This window comes from Epargyreus clarus, unplaced genomic scaffold (genome assembly GCF_041222505.1).
Source record: "Epargyreus clarus isolate Ecla_fem2 unplaced genomic scaffold, WU_Ecla_fem_2.2 ptg000029l, whole genome shotgun sequence".
NCBI lineage: Eukaryota > Metazoa > Arthropoda > Insecta > Lepidoptera > Hesperiidae > Epargyreus > Epargyreus clarus.
Window position 1 is genome coordinate 5,003,375 of NW_027332235.1, and position 24,647 is coordinate 5,028,021.

General features: G+C 36.0%; 1 protein-coding gene across 2 annotated transcripts in view; it reads left to right on the plus strand.

Moving 5' to 3' along the window:
• Nucleotides 1-24,647, plus strand: part of Stim (stromal interaction molecule) — a 67,199-nt gene that overhangs the window by 4,985 nt on the left and 37,567 nt on the right. For both annotated transcript variants that reach the window (XM_073089438.1, XM_073089439.1), the window contains exons 2-3: nucleotides 20,241-20,371; nucleotides 22,069-22,188. In XM_073089438.1, coding sequence (XP_072945539.1) covers nucleotides 20,241-20,371; nucleotides 22,069-22,188 — 251 coding nt within the window. The remainder of the gene's footprint in view (nucleotides 1-20,240; nucleotides 20,372-22,068; nucleotides 22,189-24,647) is intronic.

A 24,647-nucleotide genomic window follows, 5' to 3' on the forward strand; every position in this document is an offset into this window, starting at 1 on the left:
ATGTGTGGTCGCATTCCGTCGTATACACCAGACGGTGTGGTGATACAAAGTCACCTGGGCGGAGCCCGACGGGGCAGTGCGCTGAGAGGACTCCGGTCGCGTTCCTTTGGAGATCCCGGAGTCCTCTACGCAGCGGTGAGGACGGCCACCGGGGGGTTTTTAGTGCGGTAAAAGTCCCACATAACCCCGTGTCGCTCCCACGGCACCGGGTACCTTTTGAAGGTTTCCCCCTCGAGAAAAAATAAAAAATAAATAAAGGACTAGTGTGCATGTGCATATGAAACATTAGGATGTAAGTTGCATGTGTGCGTGTGGCGTCCCCAACGCGTGCGGAAATAAACACGCTCGGTAGGAAAAGCGCCCTTAGACCCTCGTTTGATGTTTTGGCGTTTATGCTTTGAACTAAGCTTACCTACCTAAACCTACCTGCCTTCAGAGAAAAATGAGGCATAAAGATTTTCTCACGATATTTCAGCTCACAGTTGAATTAAGTGATAAAATAATGTCTAATGAGCTGTTCTATCTCCACTACGAATGCTGGACATTACCATGACAATAGTGGGTATCATATTATCTTCAATCGTACAGTAGTTGTTTTCGGCGTTTAATCCAAGCCAATAAATGTCAAGTGTTAACTTGTGTGCACACTGGAGTGCCGCCAAAAAGCACTCGTGATCTTTCGCACCTGTCACCTGTCCCGAGTTCCCGACGTGCTGTTTGAATCGTTTGACGTTTCTCATTTGTACATTACAATTAAATTAAATAAAAATTAATGAAGTGAAATGTGGATCTAGCAAGGGTACTTATGGTGCATTTTTATACACTACTGTCGGATAGTAAAAGCGCTTTTCCCGCTCACATGAGTCGTAATCTTCTCACTACTAATGTACATGTGCACATGAAACATTAGGATGAAAGTGACATGTGTGCGTGTGGCGTTCCCAACGCGTGCGGAAATAAACACGATCGGTAGGAAAAGCGCCCTTAGACCCTCGTGAAATAGCACTCGTGATCTCTCGCACCTGTTGAGTTCCCAACATGCTGCTCGCCTCTTTGACGTTCAGCTCGACACGTGTTCTGTGTACCGTGAACGAAACTGTACACAACACTATGGTGGTTTTTGATGTTCACAGTAAAGTACAAAATTTCGGTCTTGGTTTGATTGTTAATTTTTTGAGTCGGTTTCTAAAGGCCGAGGGTCTGGGGCTACACTTAGCTTACTTTGGTAGCTATTGTTATCGATTTCGAAAAAAGTGAAGGTTCTGTGTTCCGTTGTATGTATTGATTTTTTTACGTATGTTTATTTTTGAGCAGCAGTCTCAAGCGCTTCATTTTGGTTTAAACGATAAGGTTAAAACTTCACACGAGTTTATTTTCACTTTGTTCTCACGTTTAGGATCGCATCTCTTACCGGGTTCAGGAAGAAATCCAATCTGTTTGGGATTGACGGATGTTCATATGTCGTAGCCGCATATCATCAGATGGGTTACATAGTCATTTTCTACTTCAATTGCATTAAAGGTATGTTAAAACACAACTAGCTTATAAGGTAGATTTCGCACATTCTTGGTAAATGAATGTAGGATATGTTCCAAAAAAAAAATATCCTCACGATTTAGACAAACAATAATCTCTCTTCTTTTGAAAGTCGGTTAAAATATAGAAAAAAAGTAAAACACATTTAAATCCAATTAAAATTTCTTCTACCGATATCTGCTTTGAATTAGTTCATTCTTGTTATGGTTATAAGTGTGTCATGGAGAGAGAAGTCTGTTATGTGCCGTGTTTGAGTCACCTGGCATTGATGTGAACTTGATATAACGGGTATGTTAATATCTTACAACAAACTCACCGTATGGTTGTTATATAAACACGATTAGACGTACTGAACAGGGAGATGAATGATCGTTCTTGGGCAGTTTTCTTGAATGTCTTCGAAATTTTGGTGATATTTTTCTTGTTATCTTTCTTTTTTATCACTGTTGTTTTAAGCCTTGCAATCTAACCTTTAATCCCCTCCAAATGGCTTGTTTCTCCCAAGATGTTGCTATTAGAAGAACTCTTTGAATGTACCTGGATTGTATCTCTCGATATCTGAACAGTGTAGCGTACAAGCAGTCAAAGATTTGAGATCTGGTTTTCTTTTTCCTGGCAACAAAAACGCCCGTTTTAATTCACCTATTTTTATAATTGCTATAGTCTAGATATTAGTAAATATTATGATAGATGAACTTTGAAGCGTAATTAAGACCGCGTCCCAGAAATCCAAAACGTGGCAACAAGATCTAAAATGTTTAGCCAAGTCGTTTACACGGGAGATATATCCGGTAGCAACGGTTCGATTAATCCAGTTTCACACCGAATGTGTGCTGGCAAATGTGTCAGGCGATCAGTTTAGAAGTACGTCACGGGCTGCCCGTTTTCGCGGTAGACGGTCGCGTGACTCATCAAATAGTTCAGCTATCAATGACAGACGGGCGGGAGCGGCGAGATGTTCACATCCCAACAATTTTAGAACACGATACCGTACATTCTCATCGCGATTTGTTGTACAACCGACTTGAGTGGAGTTTGGAACACGTGGGCCACGTGGAGACGTCTACGTGTTATCCGGTGACATATGAAGATCTGTGTTTATATATTCTCCTAATTATTTGTCTGTCGGTCTGTTCAAAATAAATGTCATTTTCTATGCCCATATGGTAAATTTTACGGATACGTTTCAAAAGATTCTCCGATTTTATTAAAAAAGACTACAAAAAGATAGATTTCACAGGGTGAAACATTGACTAATTTTTAACGCAGAATAATGTAAAATTGTTTTGCAATGATCTCCGGAAGACTATTAATAACGTGATTGTTTTTGAATTCGTGTTGTTTTCGTCTCCAAGATCAGTGAGTCACATGGTTTAATAATGCATTCGTGAGAGTTATCAGTGCATAAAGTCTTATAAGTGCAGCCGAATTCGGTCTTAGGCCAACAAGTGTTTATTTACGTTGCATACGAGTGATTTGTGACGATACGCTCCGCCTCCGTGAAGCCCGATTGTGCCCAATCATCTCGTTCGCGACGTTCCCGTTGGCATGTGGTGTGATCGGGTGAACGTATTAAGGTTGATACACACGTTAAGACATATTAGCGAAAAATTGATCCTCATCATCCTCAACCCTATGACTGTCCCACTACTGGGCACGGGTCTCCTGTCAGAATGAGAAGGACCCGATATAAAATTGGTGGCATAGGAAAATCATATTAAATATTTTTGAAGACGCTTGTGGCAAAAGGACCCATCTATAAACAGAATGATGACCTAACGTTGGCTTTTTGAGCTTAATTATGTTTATAGGAAGGAAAATATCGCGTAGTGTGTTCTTAGAAGGAAGACTTATTCTCTTTTAAATATACATTTAAATAGAATAACATTTGCCTTAAATGACAGCTCTAACTATAAATAAACCTCATTCATAGCAGACTCGTGGCAGCCGGCATCCAAGGACGAGTTGAGTAGTTGATGAATGTTGTCATCCAAATGACACGACTAAAATTTGTTAACGTAGTCCAAAATATCAATAGTATCGGATATAAAATGAAATCGGTAGGATTTCAGTTTCGTTCGACTGGGTAAAACACACAATTTGCAACCGAACCATCGTTCATAGGAAACTTAAACCTTCAATCGATAGATCGACTATAATCGTGTAGATATTGTCAATTTAGAAGGTGGTAGAACCCTTTGTGGTTCGACTCCGGCGGCACCACCGCCACACCTATTTCTACCTAATAACAGCAGTGTTAAGCGCTGCTGTGTTCCGGTTTGAAGGGTAAGGTTGTGGTAAGGGAGACAGACTTTTCCGAGGTGTTCCAGCTTAGTCCTCTGGGGTAGCGGCGCATCTGTGGCCGACCTCAGGTAGGAATATCTAATCCTATCTGGGGTTGATTAGAGATGTCCATGGGCGCCAGTAGCCACTTACCATCAGGTGGACTGCATGCTCGTCTGCTACTCTTATATTATAAAAAAAAAAATTGTCAATCTTTCATGAGCCAAACATTGGATAGATTGATTATGGATGACTGGCGTAAATAGTTAGCGTAGATGTAACGTGTGGAGCTACCATTAACTGGGGTGAGCTTTGGCGTCTATTTTCTATGTTTCTTGCACGATAGTTGAGGTTCAATGTCAATGATAATTCGCCAGGCTGTTTCTATTTTGAGTTCGTTGAGTTTTATGTTAATTTTTCGACATTATTCGTTACTATAATCGATGTTTTATGGTTTTTAAGTAGTTTCGTCTATTTTAAGTATTTTTGGAGGACTATCTATGGAGTTGGAGGAAGATTTGTTTTATTTTTAATTTAGATTTACTTTTGTCTAGGACTAGATACGTAAATATTCTTCGAATTGTATCAAGTATTTCTATGGGAGCGAGTTCATACTTATCACTATCGTATGGGTAAAATTCCATTCGTTGATTAGTAATTAAGATTGGCGCATTCAGAGTTCACGTAGAGACGTACGTCATATTTATGGGTACAATATGTATATTGTTGGATATTTGAAATTATTGTAAAAAGGACTTTATTATTATCAGAATTAGTATATTACAATATGGGTCATGGTTCATTTTCTTGTTCCGCAAATACCATGTATCGCGGTGTATGAACGTATGAAATCATACGGTTTTCAAACAATGTTATCGCTACACATATGGTTGTTCTGCCGATTAAGGCTGAATTAAAATCACACAGTTGTGTAGAATAGCGATATGAAAATTACTTTTTTTCGCAGTATTTTATGTAATCCCATAGAATATTTCAAGGTCTACTATTGATTTAATAGCAATGTAATCTCTACTGCAAGTCTATAAGTACCGCGATTAGTTAGTAATGTGTATATTTCACTATGTAGTTATTCACATAACTCAAACATACTTTTATGTTATAGAAAGAAATTATGAATTAAAATATATACCTAATGTGGAATTCATACTTCGGAGATTAAATCTTTCTGCAATCACAGCCCCACACTAGGCTTATTTATTTATTTATTTTACCACGCCAACAGCTTAACAAACAAAACTTATAAACAATAGTATTATACATATATAACTGTTCTATGTATGTAAGCCAATTATAGGCTTATATACCAGAAATCAAAATTTATCATTCAGTTATCTATCTGACCGGGGATAGAACCCAGAATCCTCCGCGTGACAGACCGGTATAGTGACCACTCCGACACGCGACATAAAACAATATTGCTGGGTACAAATTTTAGTTCCCAGGATTCCCAGTTCCCACTAGACCCACTAGTAGATTTATGAGATTCATAGACGAAAATTGAAACACGTGTAGGCCAGCGGTGAATCATGCTGTCATAGGCTATTTTGCTGAAAGAAGAATCATTAGTGCTATTATTATAAACTGTAGATTCTTGTTTCTTAAAATATATAAACAATCTATATATAGTAACAACGAAAGAATTATGTAAAACTTTATTATATTCGTGATTTAAAAAGTTTTTTTAGCGACTACCATTTGAAATGGTTGAACAGATTTTAACAGGACTTTACTAGAAATGGCATAGGAGATTTACCCGAAAAATATGATAAAATATATATTTTTTTTATTAATAGATATGCTTGTATTTAGTTTCAACCTCATCTGATGGCGAGTTGGATGCGGTCTATATTGCAATTGTCTAGAAGGTGCCTATACATTCTTGACTTAAATAGTTCCAATTTTCCAAGAAATATAAAATCTTGTAGGGCAGCGGCCGGCAAGCCAGGTCCTGCGACGCTCTCCTTGCGGCCCGCTTACCTTCGTAGAAATAAATGCTCACCCGCCTTACTTATAAATAATAATAATAATAATAATGCAGCACACATTACAATTTTTAAAACTAAGTATACTAAAAAAAAATCAAAAGAAAAATAAGAAGTAAGAATAAAATAAGAAAAAAAACACAAAAAAAAACACAAAAATAATAATAGAAATAAAATAAAAAAGCGTTAACAAAACAAACAAAGGCAATAAACAAAACAAAGAAGGTTATAATTACCTAGTGCTATTAAAATACTATGCGCTGCAACAATCGCGAAAGGAAGCAAACTCAGAATTATGCCATGAGCGGTTAAAAACACCTACCCACAGCTCTGGTTTTCAGTTTGCCCCATGATACGAAGCGGGTACAGGGCAAACTTCGAATCAGCCCATTTTGTTTCTTTTTCGTTATCAAATTTCAGTGACTATTGGTGTTTCTTCCTTGACGACTTTTATTTTCGCCGGCCAATTTCATTATCTTGTAGCTAGTAGCCCATTTTGTGTATTTTTAAATTATATACAATCAATGCATACACAGGCTGAGGAGTATATAAAATAAGTAGGTACGTGAGATTGTCGTGTCCTATTAAATACGAGGTTTAATTATGCATTGTATTCACCGCCTGATAATATCTCAGTCTTGATATGTAACTGCTAATTGTTTGCGGACAAACCTGTTGCAGTTACGATTTAATGTACGGGGATATGATAAAGCAGATGAACTGTGTTATATGTCCGATATTTTAATATTCTTTACGATCCACGTGGCTTTAATGATGATAGGATGTAGAACAGGATTGTACCGGAGAGATAGTACCGTCAACCTTATTTCTAGCATAAAGCAAGTCTTGCGTTTCGATGGAATAGTATGGACGCCGACTAATTATGAAGTGACCATCTTAGTGGTAACGAAGAGTGGCAACGTATCTATGATAGCATTCAGGTAGAACCCCCGTTCTATATTAAGTTGGTTACAGATGTCCTCCATGCACGACAGTAACCTGTTTCACGCTAGAGTTAGCTTTGGTGGTCGTATCTCCCCGATCAAACCATATTGGTTCCAACATCCTTCAAACGTCTGTGAATATCGGTGACTTTTTTACCGCCAGATGGGCTGTGAACTCGTTTGACACTTTAACTATATAAACACATTATAAAGAAGTGTGGACCTTATAAATAACCCTGCAGATCAGTTAACCTTGCCCACGCCCAGCCATCGATTCGTGAGCTAGTGACTCATGATCTTATCGTGAGAAAACAACTGTGCTAGCTACCTACGTGCACCTGTGTGCATTTCTTTTGAAGATCTACGTAGAATGACGTAACACTCTATTTTCGCGGATATCGTGTCCACTACTAAGGTATTTGAGCTAGGTGATGGAAAGTAACATCTCGCTATGAAGTTTTTAATCTTCCATAACAACCAACAAGTATGCACTAGCAGAGTGATTACGACAAATACTCTATTCTAAGACTAAGTTCAACAGTAAAATAAATGTTTTAGGGATAGTTGTTTCCATTTTTGGTAGAACTTCTCTAATACCTGAAAAGTTATCAACAGCCGTAAGCCATTCATTTATTTTTAATAAAGTACATAAAATGCAATCAATAATATTTTAAAAACAGTATAATCAGCATAGTATAAATGGCACGCTTCGAGTTAAAAACCAATGTTACGCTCAAGGAGAATTTAAAAAGTATTTGCCGAGATTAAACCGTAGCAATTAAACCCGATCTTCCGGATAGCGGTCAGTTCGGAATGTTGGATTACAATTAAAAACGAAAATAACTAGCCTGTCGCGAATTGAAGTGAGGAACGAATAGCTATAGATCTTAATCGATAGTTTTTTTTTTTATAATATGGAAGTAGCATACAGGCATACACTCCACCTTATGGTAAGTAGCCACTGCCGCACATGGACATCTGTTATTAATTCCTGATATTATCCCTACGTCAATTCGGCCACAGGTTCGTTGCTACTTTGTCCCTGTAGTTCCGCGACCAGGACCAGAACTCACCTTGGCGGGGTCCGACGGGACAGTGCGCTGAGAGGAGTCCGGTCGCGTTCCTTTGGAGATCCCGGAGTCCTCTACGCAGCGTCGAGGACAGTCATCGGGGGGAGTGGGGAGTTTAGTGCGGTAAAAGTCCCATATAACCCCGTGTCGCTCCCACGGCACCGGGTACCTTTTGAAGGTTTCCCCCTCGAAAAAAAAAAGAAAAGGGTTCGTTGCTACTTGCGAGGACTAAGTTGGAACACCCGCAGTAAAATATGTGTATTTTACTACACTTACTGTAGAAATTCAACACTTTCGACATGTCGTTTCGGGCACGTGCGTTTTATTTGAATTAGATGACAGCTTTGAACTGTGTGAATTCACACATTATCATTACTGACACATATTATATAAGCTTAAATCTACATTTAATTCTGTGAATACAGTCATTCTACGCATTGTTAGCCAGCAGGACGACTTATTAAGGTATTGGCTGAACAAAAGTATACGATTTGTCATAAACGTAAACAGCATACCTTGGCAAGATGTGCGATTTAATTTGTTCCTATGGCTAAATTAGTTCATAACTATGCATTGCTCGTGCCAATAAAGAATTTATTTGAAAATGGTGGGATAGGTGTTACGTATTGTGCGAATAGATAGAGCTTGGTTATCTGCGGAATTTTTATTTTTTTCAAAAATGTACATTAGAATTGGAACCCTTTTTATTTCTCGGACTTGGCATAGCAAAGACCTATCTTTCTCTAACAATTGTATAAGATAATCATAGATATGATATATATTACTACTAGCTGACCCGGCAAACGTCGTGTTACCATGTAAATAAAAAAAAATAAAGGTGAATAACCCTTATCACTTAGGGGTATGAAAAATAGATGCATATGAATATTCATATAAAATTTGGTGAAAATCGGTGAAGCCGTTTCGGAGGAGTACGGTAACTACATTGTGACACGAGAATTTTATAAGATGACCTATTCTGTAGTTTTAACTCATAAAGACACGTAGGATCAACAGTAATTCGGGAGGAAATATGTAGATTACATTTCAACGGGCAAAAAAGCTCTCGCTAAATAACGTGACCTTAGGCTTAGTGGAATAAAAATATAAATACACTTCGCTTAGAAACTGCGTGTAAAATGATTTGACGGATATTCTCTAAACGATTATCTCATAGATATTATTGTTTTATGAGATCAACGTACAAGCATTTCCAGTTTGTAGAGACGTTTCAAAAACGCTACGTAATCGTATAAAAATGCTTTCAACATTAGTTTTAAGCAGTCTCGAATATGATATCTGTCGCTAAACAGGTTTCCAATATTATCTAGTGCATAATAAACCATCAAAGTAATTCTTTACGCTGAGTTCAATAACTCATAATTATTATGTATCCGTTTGTGTAAACAGGTGATAGAACCACACGACGGCATAACGACCACAACTATTTCTGACTTATAGGGTTGTCCGTTGTCAACATTATATCGGCTGATTATAGTATTTTTATATAAAGAAGGTAAAACATAGTAGAATTAAAAAAGTATATTATTTAATATTGTAATACAGTAAAAAAGCATAAAGAAAAAACATTGATTATCCAAAAAATATAGATCTCAAATAAAGAAATTACGTTAACAACTTGCACCTAAACTGTTAAATCTGTGCGAAATTTAGTAGATTTGTCGCTGTAGTAACAATCGTACTAACCTTGTTCGTGACCTAGACATGAAAGATAAAAAGACTATCAATCGACCGGTTCGCAAGTCAGTCTTTCATATACAGTATCAATATACCTATCTGTTGATTCAATAAAAAATATAATCCAGATAGCATTTATATTTGTCTCCCTCGTTCCCTATGGTGTGTGAAGGCGAAACAATATATTTATCACTATTACGTTCTGATCTCAAAACCGAAGAATACGCGGTATTGACATTGTATTCGGAACCGGAATCACTAACCGATTATTACGCAGTAAAGCAAAATAAAAGTATAACGGTCTTATTCATAAAAAGTTATAGCACACTTATAACGTTGCTATAGTACGATTGTCAAAAAGTGTTATTCATAAACGCATTTTAGGCACTAAACCGTTCTATAAACCTTCTATAACTTATAGAGGCCAGAACCCTACTATAACAGTGCTATAAGGCAAAGATGGCCGACTCTCAACAGCTGATTCGTGATTACTAACCTAATTTGACAATACGTTTTTAATAAATTATGTCAATGTCCATTTTGTATACAAACTTGAAATAATTTATTTTAATACCCGATAAATAACATTATTATATCACTATTTTAAATTACAATGCAAATTTTACGAAGCTTAGATTATTAAAAATCTAGAAAACCGTCCACTTCGAAGAACATTGCACCAAAGAGTGATCTGTTTTCATTAGACTATAGGAAGCGTTATGTCTTTAATAAATCGACAGTAAATTTTATAATTGATCTCGTACGTAATGATCGTAAATTAGATCGCAGAGGTCCTGGTACACCTTCTGAAATACAGAGTTTACTGCCATAAGATATTGCGAATGTTTACAAAACGAAACTTAATTGAATTTAACTTTATATAATTATATCAATATTACATAAAACATTAATATCCAACCAATTTTCACTCCTTTATCTTTTAACAACTTTTGCTTCACATCCCATTTTAACAATAAAATATTTTTAAATTCGCGGTATTTACAAATACAATGACACTGACATGTGATTTGGTTTTATCGACAACCCATTGACAAGAATGTCAAGACAGAATATTTTTTAGTACGAAATAATGTCATTTAATGATGTTTATCTATGGATATTCGTCAATTTGTTCGCCGAACTTCACTTTAATGGCAACATTTTCATTTATAGTTGACTTTAACGACACATTAGTTATAGAAGGTTTATGAAACGTTTATGAATAAGCAATTTTATAGAACGCTTTATAAGCTTATTGAACACTTTAACTAATGAGTGCTTAAAACCTTCTATAAGCATTTTTTTATGAATAAGAACGTAAATATTTGTTTTGAATAATTCTAAAATTTAGCAGATGCGATTTAATTTAGCTTCAGGAGTACACTGGTGCGAAATCACATTTCGGCTATTTTTTTCATATACGCGGTATTTACCAATGGTTGTTACGTGAAATTGCACCAAATCCGGAAATATATTGGTTTACTGCGATTTTCGATTGTAAACTTTATCGGAACAAGATGTATTCACATTCGTTTTAATCGTCAATTGTGAAATATAAGGCGTATGCAAATGGACTTGTGACTTCCTAGCTCCATCTATATTCTAGCCCATCAGTTATTATGAGTAACGATAATTAGCTATTGAAAGGAAGTATTGCTTTAGTAAACATGTTGTGTTATGTGGCGATAAGAGTTTGCGCAGTTTTGACTTATTGTTATTTCCTGATCGTAGTGTTTTTATACTATGGAATTTTTACCCCTTCTTACTTTTAGCTGGAAACCTATGCCCAGCAGTCTTAAAAATATTTAAACAATGGACTTTGTATATGACATCGGTAATGATTATGATTTCGGTTTGACATTGTGGGTTTTCACAGTTTCCACAGTTCGATTCCCAGACATATATCGCTATTTATATTTACGCATATGAAAAAATATGTCTGAGTTCAGCATATTTGTGTTTTTGCGATAACCCTTATAGCCACTATTTTTGGTATAATTTGCCTGCAAAATACGTGATTGTGCGTCGCGCAAATAACTACAATAGAAACAATTTTCATTTACCAGGTGCGCTATGATTTCAAAGACAATTCGCTAAACACCACACACACTGACAACAAGCTGACATATCTCATAAACAAAGCAATTAATATCAACAATGTGACTCATATTGCTCACATCTCATGTGTTTAGTAGAATTAAACAAAATATAATTAGTTGATAATCAAAGTAAACTTACAGAAACGGAAGTGAACAATACGTGTAGGTGTTATAATAATTAATTATCGTTGTTCGTAGTATACACTCTAATTTAGCGTAATGAATGCAGATAGCGAAGCAGCCAATTATGATGTAGGTATGAGAGATTTGGAGGGAAGTGATGATGACCAAATTTTTTGTAATAGCACAATTTTAAGTTTTATCGTAAAAGAGGCGGTTATTAGTTTGCCTTGAATTTGAATATCTAAAAGTGATAACCCGTTTTAAAGTTATTATCTAATTACACGGACTACAGTAGTAATCGACGTATTAATATATTTTTAAAACACTCACGAACAAAAATAAATTAGAAGAATCCCTGGTATTGTCTATTGTCTAGTGGAAATCTCTAAATGGCATAGCATAGGAATAGGAAAGGAACCTATGGCTACAGAAATTTTAGAGCTCCTAGTTCCAACCCAATAATCGAAATAATTTTACGAAAGCGAATGTGTTCATCCACACGGTAACGTATTTAGATTTTAAACTTGTGAAGCGTTTTTCTTCATTGTTAAGAAAAAAATCGCTCCCGCGTAAAATATGAAATTTGAGATAAAATGTTCTCATTTAAATACCCGAAAAAAAAGGCTTCATGAATTTTCACTGTTAATCATATAAACATTACAACAATGGTCCGTAACACGAAAGCCTCAACCGTCCGACCACTTAACTCCCCCTCATTGGGATCAATTAGCGAGACGCATCTCGACGGAGCGGGATGCTGAATTGGTTTGTACACGCGTTGTTGTGAAATCGTATGGTCACTGAATGAATTGCCTGCTATCAATTGCCTTGGGTTATGAACTACAGAGTTTTGGAGTACGAAATATAATATAGAGTTAGAGTACCTTTTCGTTTATATAAATGCTTAGCCAGCGTTGACTTTTGTACACTGTCGTATTTTTCCTAAAATGCGATGATAAAATGCAACGTATTTTCTTACAATTTATTTGTCACGTAGTACAATCATTTAATTAGATAGCATGATTAAATACATCTGTAATACAAAACCTGTATGTCTATAATTGTGTCAATAATTGCAGAAACTAGGGTCGTCCTATTCTAAATGTTGTATGAAATTTATCATGTCCCATTTGAGCAGTGAAATGCGGATAAGCCTTTTAATTCTGCCAAAATTCTCGTGCCAGCTGTGGGACAATAAAGTAGCGGTCTTAGAGAAGCGTTTCTTTGAGTAGCGAAAAGTTCAGGCTTTTTTTAATATTTAAAACTACAAATAAGACAAACAAGTTCCTGAAAGGTTTTCCTTTAAAAGGCCCGTTTATTGGTTATCTTATATCTATCTTAGCTTTACTTATCTTAATAATAATGTCTTAATCTTCTAGCGACTACCGGATCCGATGGAAATCTAAGACCTAACATACATTTACATTGGGTTTAAGGAAAAAAGATAACAATGGAATGGAAAACAATTGTGGAGACTATTTATATCGCAGACTTCAAATATTATGTTAGCGTGACTGAAAAAATGGTTGCCTGTAAAGTCGGTTTTACGGGCGAAGATTTTACGTGACAACGTCTTTTTCTCGGTAGAATATTTATTGATATGAATATAATTAAATTGCACAATAGGAACAAGGAATTGAATGAAAATAAGAATTGCACAAATTTTAACTATAGAAATATATTTTGTTTAGTCTCTAGTGCTGCGCGCGCGGCAGACCGATCATAGTTGAGTGGGAGAGAGACGCAAGGCATTCGGCGGGCCTCTCTCTCGTTCGGTGACTCATCGTAACGTTACCGGGCGTTACACTTTTTCATAAGTGACTCCCAGCCGCAACCTAATTTAAGACGTTGTCACGTCAAAAATTATCTTCAATGTTTGCAAATAAATCTATAACTTCTTAGCAAAAAGTAAGTGTTTTTATTATGTTCCAACGAAAAGTGTTGTTATTATGTTAACTAATTATGTTCCAAGTATATTGTATTTATTGAGTTTATTTAGTTCTAGTGAGGGAAATAACCTGACTTTAACTATCTGGTTAGGTTAAAACCGGGGTACTCCGGTTGCGTTCCGTAGGAGATCCCGATGTCCTCTGTAACGCTGAGTACGGCCACCGGGGGGGTTTTAGTGCGGTAAGAATCCCACATAACCATCTGTCGCTCCCACGGCACGAGATACCTTTTGAAGGTTTCCCCCTCGTAAACAAAAAAAAAAGGTTAAAACCGGTAATGTGGGAAATATTTATGTTTGCTATTATGTGTAGGAGTATAATCTTTTTCATAACTTTTGACGAAATTTATGTCTGTTATGCAGACTTATTCGATTTGATCTTCGCATGATGTCTTTAGTCGTAGGGTTTTAGGCCTGTCGATATATATGTAGTCGGTGTGCGTCCGTGAAACCTAGTAAGATCATGTTCTATCAACTTTCTATTTTTGTTAGGTATATAGGTCTGGTGTTAGGTTACCTAATATTACCTTACATCCTACCAATACAACAATCTATGCGAGTCAAACACATTTTTCCTTTAACCTTATTTTAAAGAATGACAAAAAAAAATATTAATAACAGCAACAATAAAATTAAAACGTGATTAAAATTACTTTTCGGATAGTAAAAAACAATTAAAACCCACGTACGCATACACATGTGAAGTGTTTCGTAATATAGGGCTAGTTGACTTCAAATACCAAGGTTCTTTATTGATTATTATAGGTACTGGGTTTATTACGTTCTCCCTTTTTGGAAAATATATATACATAATCCTTGTATGTTGGATTTTGAACAACTTCCGTCAATATTAAAATTTTCGTTGCTAAAAATAACTTTCGTATAAAAATAAGTTGCGTTTAAAGCATATTATTTTCTGCCGATTGCAAGGTTATTTTAGCAAAAACATTCGTTACATCTTGCAAATCTTATATATAAATTCTCGTGCCACAATGTTAGTTACCGTACTCCTGAAACGGCTTTAACGATTTTCACCAAATTTTATATTAAGATTAAGATTAAGGCCACCGTTGCGTTGGTTCCGGACGGATTTCATTGTAATGTTATTTAATTGTGTCCTTAAATAAGGCACTATATTTATTATCCTAACTAATATAATTAATAATAATAATAATCGGTTCATGATAATGATGATAGACTAATACTATATTATAAATACGAAATTGAGATTGTTTGTTTGTTTATTACGCGTTCACGCTTAAACTACCAAACCGTACACAATTTCAAGATAATCGTGCAATTTTGTACATACGTTGTCAGGGGAACACAAAAAGACGTGAAGTACTTTTCATCCCGAAAAAAGTAATATTCCCGAGATATAGATAAAAACAACTATTGTCACCGACCTCTGACCACGAGCGAAGACGCGGGTAACGGCTCGTAATATGTAAAATGATCATTTTATGCATTTGAGAAATTAAGTGAAATGAAAGAAGATGCGACATATGCGGTAAAGTGGTGACTAATTCAAACAAGTGGACCGTATGACGATTTGTTACTCCGATTACATAAAATTAAAAGCTTTTAATGCAAGTTATTAGAATTGTCATTTTTATTACAACGTTATGTAAAAAATCTCTTAGTGTAATTTATTGTACAATTAACTTTTCTTTGGTGAGGAGGTCAAAATACTTTATCTTTTAAGTCTTTACCTTTTTATGAATAAAGTAGACGTATCCCATTAAAACATTCCTGTAAAATATATTAGAAATCGCAAATCAGGTACTTAATTTTGACGCAAAACCTATACCCCTCTAAAGAGTCAATTATTTTATTACTTTGAATTACCCGGTAGATACAATATATACACGAAAATTTAAAAAAACGTATGTAAATGTACTTTGAGCACGCATTCCTTCCTATTTTCAATTTAGAAATCATCAAAACGCTAAACTATTGCTTATCTGAGATGGCCTTCTTTTCATACAATACAAACGAGTTGGTTTGTCCCATTAAATATTCAGTAATTCCTTCCGTTACAGTTTTCCTGTTACGACAATGGACTAATCAAGCAAATGACGTGTAGGTATAACATCAAAGTTTTGGTCAATATTTTATTTATATTTATTTTTATGACTTCTTAATATAATTCATGCTTATTGTGTCACCCATTTTATGTTACAAAAGCCCTGAATGTGTGCAAAGGAAGCTTGCGCAAATAATTTTTAGAAGCAATACCTACTTATTTTTTGGAGTTTACTCCTTAAGAAACGATTTGAGTTATAAGGCCCGGTACGGAAATTTTATGAGGAGTAAAATCAAGTGTAACACGAAAAGTTGAGGCGTAACGTAGAAAGAGACAAACATATATATCTGTAGGATTGAACGTGTAAAAGAATGAGATGGAATACATTACACAGCGTATCTCATTCTCGGGGTCTCCTCTTTGCGCGATACTTCGTAGTCTCACTGTATAGTTTACTACCTCCAGTCTGAGAGTTGAATGTGTGCGTATGTTTGTACGTGTGTGTTGCGCGCTAGATATGGTACAACTATTGATGCGGTGTTTTCACGATTCATAACTCATGTAACTTCCAAGTTCACGTATCGTATTTCAGTTACCACAAACCAATAATTACAGTATTTAAGAATGATATTATAATTCAAAGTGAAAGAAATCAATCATCCTAAAATTGGATTTGTATAAATTGAACACAATTATTATTATTATTATTTATATTATTTTGTAACATACTTTATGTAATACGCATTATTGAAGTAATATAAATAATCCGAATAATTACAGATATATGTTTGTTTCTCTTATCATTTTAGCAGATGCGTTCATTTACCCTTTTTTTCTATTCGATATATATCATAATTATCGTTCGTAAGGAGTAAACTCCAATCGTGCGTCGTAGCTGACACACACATACACTTTTATTTGTTTTTATAATATAGGAGAAGCAGACGAGCATACAGTCCACCTAATGGTAAGTGGCTACTGCCGCCCATGGACATCTGTAATCAACCCCATGTAGGATTAGATATTCCCACCTGAGGTCGGCCAGAGATGCGCCGCTACCCCTGAGGACTAAGCTGGAACGCCTCGGAAAAGTCTATCTCCCTTACCACACCCTTCAAACCGGAACACAGCAGCGCCTAACACTGCTGTTATTAGGTAGAAATAGGTGTGGCGGTGGTGACGCTAGAGTCGAACCACAAAGGGTTCTACCACCTTCAATGCTTCAATACTTAAATGCTTTATTATGTTTTATATGGATTTACTTATTTTTAATACTTTAAACTAAACTAACTACTAAAGGGTAACAAAGGGTGAACTTAATGCCTAATGTCATTCTCTGCCAGTCAAACCTGGGTGATGGCGATAATATGTGGAAGGTATCACTTCAATAAAATAAATACTCGTAGACTGTAAAATATGTTTTCTACAGTAAACGTTTTGTATAAGGAACTCCTTTATAATGTTCCATACACATCTGAGTACACAAATAAAAATTCATAAATCACATAATACATAATATTAATAATGTATCTTATATATAAAATTCTCGTGTCACAATGTTACTTACCGTACTCCTCCGAAATGGCTTTACCGGTTTTCACCAAATTTTATATGTATATTCAGTAGGTCTGAGAATCGGCTACTATCTATTTTTCATACCCCTAAGTGATATGGCAACACAACGTTTGCAGGGTCAGCTAGTACTTATTTAAAAATATGCGCTATGCGTGAGTGTATCTTAACATAGCTGTTTACGTTAAATTATACAACTGGTTTAAAGGGTTTGGTTTACCACACCCTAAAGGAAATATATGACATAACTCATGACTCGAATCAAAAATCATCTGATCTGAGGATGCTACTTGAGTTCTAGTATAAACAAATACAAAAATCTTTAATTCATTCATAAAAAAAATATTATCTAGTCTGTTTTATCATTTACCGTCTTCAAATATACGTGACAGTATAGTCTGTTGATAATAAAATAAACATGTTCCCTTCATAAGGCAGGAGACTTGACTGATAAGCCCTTTGATAAGGCAAGAAATTATTATTTATTTAAATAGTATCTAAGTACACAAACCAGTTACTATCGTATTAGATGTGTTCATTATGTTAAAGGTCATTCAATGTGTGGTAATCTGGTATTATATTTAGATGAACTTTAATCACTTCTGGAATACTACCATATACCTACTAGGTATTTATTACTGTAACCATAGAATAAGGCGAAGATCTTTATACCACTTTTTGGCTTCATTATCAGACCTCGAAGACCTCATATATTTTTTATATAAATAAAATGTGGAGATGCGGAGATCCTATCATCGAAGACATTGGTATCAGGATATTATTAGAAACCATACTTACATAAATGTTCAAAATGATTGGTACGTAGCTACAGTGAGCACACTCCTGCTATGCCGGCTGATACACACGAAAGGAGTTGCGGAAAGCAACGTCACAGCAGAATTTTACAGTGAGACTGTACTGTAGAGTAGTTTGTACTGTGGCAACGTGCCGTTGAGTGTTACCGCTCGTCCACATACTCGTCAATTCGCCACTGCTCTCGCTACTTCCCTCGCCACTCGACCAGTATGTGGACGCGCGATTAAATGTTACGGCAGTGTGTCACATAAGCTCCCGGCCCTCCCGCTACTTGCACTATTTTTGAAAGCACACAATTAATTTCTGCCTTGTAACGGGACACAGCATTTTGGAAGTCCAACACCGCATCGCTTTCGTGTGACGGCCCTGAGGATAAATGGGATGGGTTATCTTAACTGCACTCTTTAAACTATGGCTATTAAAAACCACTTTAACATCGTGTCGGTGACATTAATCGTCAGTGTAATCATCAAAGAATGGACAATATTGTTTATGTAATCTTAATTGTTATTTGAGACCTTTTCCTATTAACCTCACAAATTATTAAGGTGTTCTAATTATTACATTACTCATTCTGACATACAAATGATTACAAAAATGTCGTTAAATAAACATTATTCATAGGTGCTTCTGGAATCTTTATAGGAAAAATAAATAAAAGAAGATGTAATATTTTAATTCAATAAAGATTAATACGCCATTTTAGATCCCATGAATATTGCGATTTAGAATTTCAGTTATAAAATTCCTTCTTCTCGTCATAGTAATTCTAGCCGTTTTCCAAATTATCTCATGTAAGCGAAGAGTTATCGGAGTTAAAATCAAATACTTCATTTAGGACCTTGCGCTGGGTTAGGTTTCTGGTTACAAGCACAGAGCCTTAAAGACAAAAGGTCAGACGTTATACATAGAGTAAGGCTGCTGACGACCCTAATAGCTCTATAGCAGACCGTCATATCGATAAATGTTAATAATAATAGGTGAAATATTCACTACTGCTTGAGTATTCAAACAAAATGCACTTCGGCCGTCTTATTAACGTTTCCTTGCATCATAATTAGAATTATTCTCCTACTATGTCGCCACATGTAAATACGTTGAAGAAAACGCATAGCTCTACATAATTGTCTAATATTAGTTATTGGTAAATGGCCAAATCATTCAATTCTATGCTATTTCTCGTTCCAATAATCATAATATGGAGCCAGAATAATGTCACATTCATCTCCTTTCTGTCAACGCTCGTTAATCGTCGAGTTTAAAAGCTCTGTTAACCGGTAGTGAATATGTTTATCCACTTTGATTGCTTTATTTTATGTGTAGTTAATTAAAATTATTATTTAAGAAGATTGTCTATATATCAAGAGCCTTTATATCAACGCTTTTAAAATATGGCTCTGTTTAGTAGCTTATGTTGCTTTTGTTTATTTCAAAAACCTACATTATCAACACGAATATGATTAAAATAAGTACGAAGCTTTTTGCTTATAGCAATATTTTCTGGCAAAAGCATATTTAAAAGAAAAGGCAAATCTTTTGCGTATCTTATACATACTAGTATGTACTTACGAATTTTAAGGATGTTGCTTAAACATATTACTTATTATTGCTTTATATTAAACATAGTAACTCCTTCGTAGGTAAATTTGGAATCTTTTTTGTCACGCGGGTGTACACCAGCGAGCGTGAATTTTTCCCCTAGATTCTTTTAGCCGTGTGCGTATTAATTATTTTAAAATTATGAATTCGTAAAGTTTTAGTACTTATAATCTTTACAGCTGAAGTTTTCTTCGTAATGTTTATAGTAAAATGATGATTAACACCCACACGTAATTTATTATTATAGAATGTAATCTAAACATTAATGTAATTAAGACATGTTCTACACCCACCTAGAGCCAATATGAACATCCATCTATTAGATTTGAGTGATCTAAATGAAATTTGGTATGGTAAAACCAGACAGCTTAGGGGTAACACGCATCAGGGTATCAAATCTATCCGCGGTTGATAACTGATGTCCATGAGCGGCATCTGAATATTAATCATCTACACCGGATCATTGCCATGTGCTGAGTATAAATGCTTCATAATATAATTGATTATTATTATTCGATTCCAGTACTTCTGGAGGCGTGCAACAATGAGCCCTCGTGTCTGCAAGACCGCGCTGGGCTGGAGGCCATCACGCAACTCCATAGACAACTGGACGACGACGCGAACGGGAACGTTGACCTCAGCGAGAGTGATGACGTAAGTACACCTTGTACCCTTAAGAAATAGAAGTGAGATATCACGTGTAAATATCTTCGCACATGACAGTCGTAGTTGAGTCCAAAGGTTCAGGCATTTGACAAAAAGTCGACGAACGGAGTTAGTGAACAATCGACGATTTGAAAGCTAGGCTACACTGTAGGCTTTCAGGCCATCCAAAAGTAGAATTTGATAGTTACCTGATCGGATCGTAATGTCAAATTCATCACAATGAAACTACAGAGAATTTTAAATGAGTCTGAAATTTAGTTGACTGTATCTATCTTACATGATGACATTCTACAGCTCGATACATTGTTACCTTGGATAAATACATTAAAACACCTCTTAAAGTAGGTACCACTGCGTTACCACATAGACAGGGACATCAGAAATTGAGTCGAGCTGCAGAAAGTTCTACCAAAATGCAAAAAGTTAAAGGAAGTTGCAAGAACAATTATGATCAACAACAAATAATGCTGCAACGACAATCCGAACGACCCAATGACAGATGATAATATAAGCGGATACGTCAACCTTAGTGCGAATGATTACAATGGTATCATAATAGTACATAGGAAATAAAGTAACAACATTAAAGTCTAGGTACATAAATATTGTATATATGTCAAATTACTTGAATAATTTCCAATCTTAATCTAGATGAACAGGCGAAAACTATAAGCATGTAAGCGTAGGAGTAACCATTTATTTCGTAATTATAACAAGACGAAGTGTCATGTTATTTCAATTAATTTTGACATATGTACATAAATTTAAGCAGATTCATAATGTTTATGAAGTACTTGAATACTAAATCAACCTTAAAACTTATTTTCAATTGACCTCATACAGTTTAAACATCCTCTTAATTTATTACTCACAGAAAAACCTCTGCGTAATCTACTTTCTTCAAAATTGTCAATGGGAAAACAGTTGTTAACTGTAAAATTCAAATCATGTACTCGTTTGGGAATATCCCGAGTTTGTATACAATTTGAATAATGTATAAGTTCTCGATTCTAGATATCTTTAAGGAAAAAGTAGAGGATATTCAAATGAATAGGATATTATTGTAATAATGTACAATATACATATTTGACTTGTTTTTAGTTTATTCATACACCAAGGATCAAAGTAACATAATCGATAACTATTTGTGTACATAGGTATAATGATCAAGGAAAATATATTACGTATAGTGTCGATTTCGTAATGTCTATTTTAGTTTAACAAATAGAATTATGTACATAATCTCTTGCGCTAGCGAGGCCCTGATTAAGTTCTAAGAAGTAAGATAAGTTAATTTAAAACGATCTATGTATCGGTTCTAAATGCGATGTTACTTCTAGGGAATAAGTTGGAACACCTCGCGTAAGTATGTCTCCCTCGCCAGCCCTTCAAACCAGAACACAGCAACGCTTCACCCAGCTGTGAAGCAGAGTGTGTTGAGGTAGTGGTGCTTCCGGCGTCGGACCACAATGGGTTTTCTACCACCATCTATCTATATCTATATATTTGCAATTGACATATTACGACAAGTCGACATACAAAGTAGTTTTGTATTCTATATTTTTTATAAGTAAGAATCTTTTTTAACACCCCTAACTACCTTTATGTTTATAAGGAAAGACTCGTTTGTAGCACCCCTAAATTATAGCTGATAAAGTCAATAATCGACTTATTGTCTATTCCAGTTCCTCCGTGAAGAGTTGCAGTACGACAGCGGCTATGAGAAGCGGCAGCGCGCCTTCCACCACAACGATGACATGCACATATCCGTCAAGGAGCTCTGGGAGGCGTGGTTGCGGTCCGAGGTGAGATAATGTGTAGTTTGGCAGCAAAAGTTATGGTACACTGCTGGATATGACACAACTTTGGGAAGATAATATGCAAATTTTACCTTCCAATAAAATTTCTATTATGTTTCCTGAGACGTCCGAAGTCCATTATGAGAGAGTACATCCTTCTCGTTCTGCTTGTCGCCGTCAGATGTCACTGTTTTCCAGGCAACTCGCGCCCCTGGCGCCCTCACCTTCCTGCTCGGAACTAACTTACAAACCGGAAGCCGCCATTTTAGTTAATCATTGTTCGTCTCATAATGAGGAATGGCTAAAAGTACCACCAGGAAGACATTACCTGGACTTCGGACGTCTCAGGAAACATAATAGAAATTTTATTGGAAGGTAAAATTTGCATATTATGTGTTCCGGTTGACGTCCGAAGTCCATTATGAGAGATTTGTTTGTTATCTCCTGGTGGCTTATGTAAAGGTTTGTAATTAATGCAACAATGTGATGAATCAGTATATCTTAATCATAAGATATCTACATAATTCACTATGATTCTATAGACATGAAGAATTATATAAATTACAGAATTAAAAACAAAACCTCAATTGGGTGCTGAAAAGTACTTCGATAAAGATTTTTCCAAAGTAGAATGCTCGGATTGGTTTAATTCTCTTTGATAAAATTTTCGAAAAGTTGTCTCATGTTGCCAATTAGCTTTGGCCAAAATATCATTAATAGGATAATTTTCTATCCAATTTAAAGAAGAGACAGCTGATCTAAAACTACCAGGGGATGCCTCTATACCAGCTTCCATTAGTACTCGTTTAATCCAACCTCCGATAATTGTAGGAGTAGCTGCTCTGATCTTACCCCTAGTAACAATAAATAGATTTGAAAGTGAGTCTCTATAAACTTTAGTCAAATTAAATAAGGCCCTAAGCCAGAAAACAGGATCAACATTCCTATCAGGACAAGAATGCAATAACCAACTAGATTGCTTGTGTGATATGGAATCTGTTTTAGAACCAAATACGGGATTCAAAGTGATAGAATCACCATTATCTATAAAATGGGATGGATCACAATGCAAAAGAGAAAGGTCATGTACTCTACGACCAGAACACAATAATAATATTGTTGCAGTGCGTCTGGAAACATCATATAAATTATTTATATTTGGATTAGTATTTTTAAGGTATTTAATAAGAATCCTAGCATCCCATATCGGAGCTTTAGGTGGAGCTGGTTTTGCAAGTGATATTGCTTTTAGAATATGTTTAACTATAGGGCTTGCTGATAATTTACAGTTACCAAACGTTTCACAAATAGATGAAATCGATGACTTATAGACCAGTATCGTTCGATATGCTAATTTTTCAGATAAATAAAGATGAGCTAGGTATTTAGCGAAATCATGAGGTTTCGGAGAACGAAAATCTATATCAAACTGTTGACACCATACCAACCACTTATTCCATATAGGTGTGTAGGTTCGACGAGTAGATGCTCTCCAACATGATGTAAGTAATTCCTTTTCTTCAGGTGACCAATTATTTAGTAATGAGTCCCACCCGAAATGAGCCAGGCTTCCAGTTGTAGATTGCAGATATGAGCTGGGGCTCGCCCTGTGAATGTATCTATCAGGCAGTCCTTCAAGTTCAGTATGTTGATTGGACGCGTGAGAGCTCTGCGCTTCAGGTCTGGGCGCCAATAGGGTTTCGTCCACCTGGGTGCTATTATTATGTAGCGACCGCTGGCTGTGTTCAAGTGACGCAATACCTGCGGCATCAACGACGGAGGTGGAAAGGCCCAGGCCAGGTCGTAACGCCAGGATCTGCTGAATGCGTCGTGAAAGCAAGCGTTCGAGTCTGACAAGTCTCGTGTAACATACCTCGGGACGACGTGAGCGTCTGCGGAGGCAAATAGATCTATTTCGGGAATTCCCCAAAGATTGAATATTATGCAAGTTGCTTCTTCCTTCAGATGCCATTCGGACCCTGCGCGGTCGCGTGATAAGTTGTCGGCTTCCGTGTTGTATATTCCCGGAAGGTAGTGAGGGATTAATACAATATCTAGGTGGTCTATCAACTCCAGGAGTTGTTTGGTCAAATTTAATAGTGAAATGGATTTTGTTCCGCCCTCTTTCCTGATGTAAGACACCACAGTTTTGTTGTCGCTCTGAAGAATTATTGTAGATCTCTTGAGAGCAGAAGCCTCTGTTGTAATTGCAGCAATCACAGCATACAATTCTTTCAGATTGGAATGACAACTTATTTGGTGTTGATTCCACTCTCCTTGAACAAACTTGTTGTTGATCACAGCTCCCCATTGAATATCTGAAGCGTCGGTTATTACATAATTTGTAGGCCGAGCTTTGGGGTGTATCAGAGTATGTTGGCAAATGTTCTTCAACCACCACTCCAGTTCTGCGCTCACCTCCTCGGTGAAGTGAGAAGTTTTGAGAGGTTCCTTGCGCAGGATAC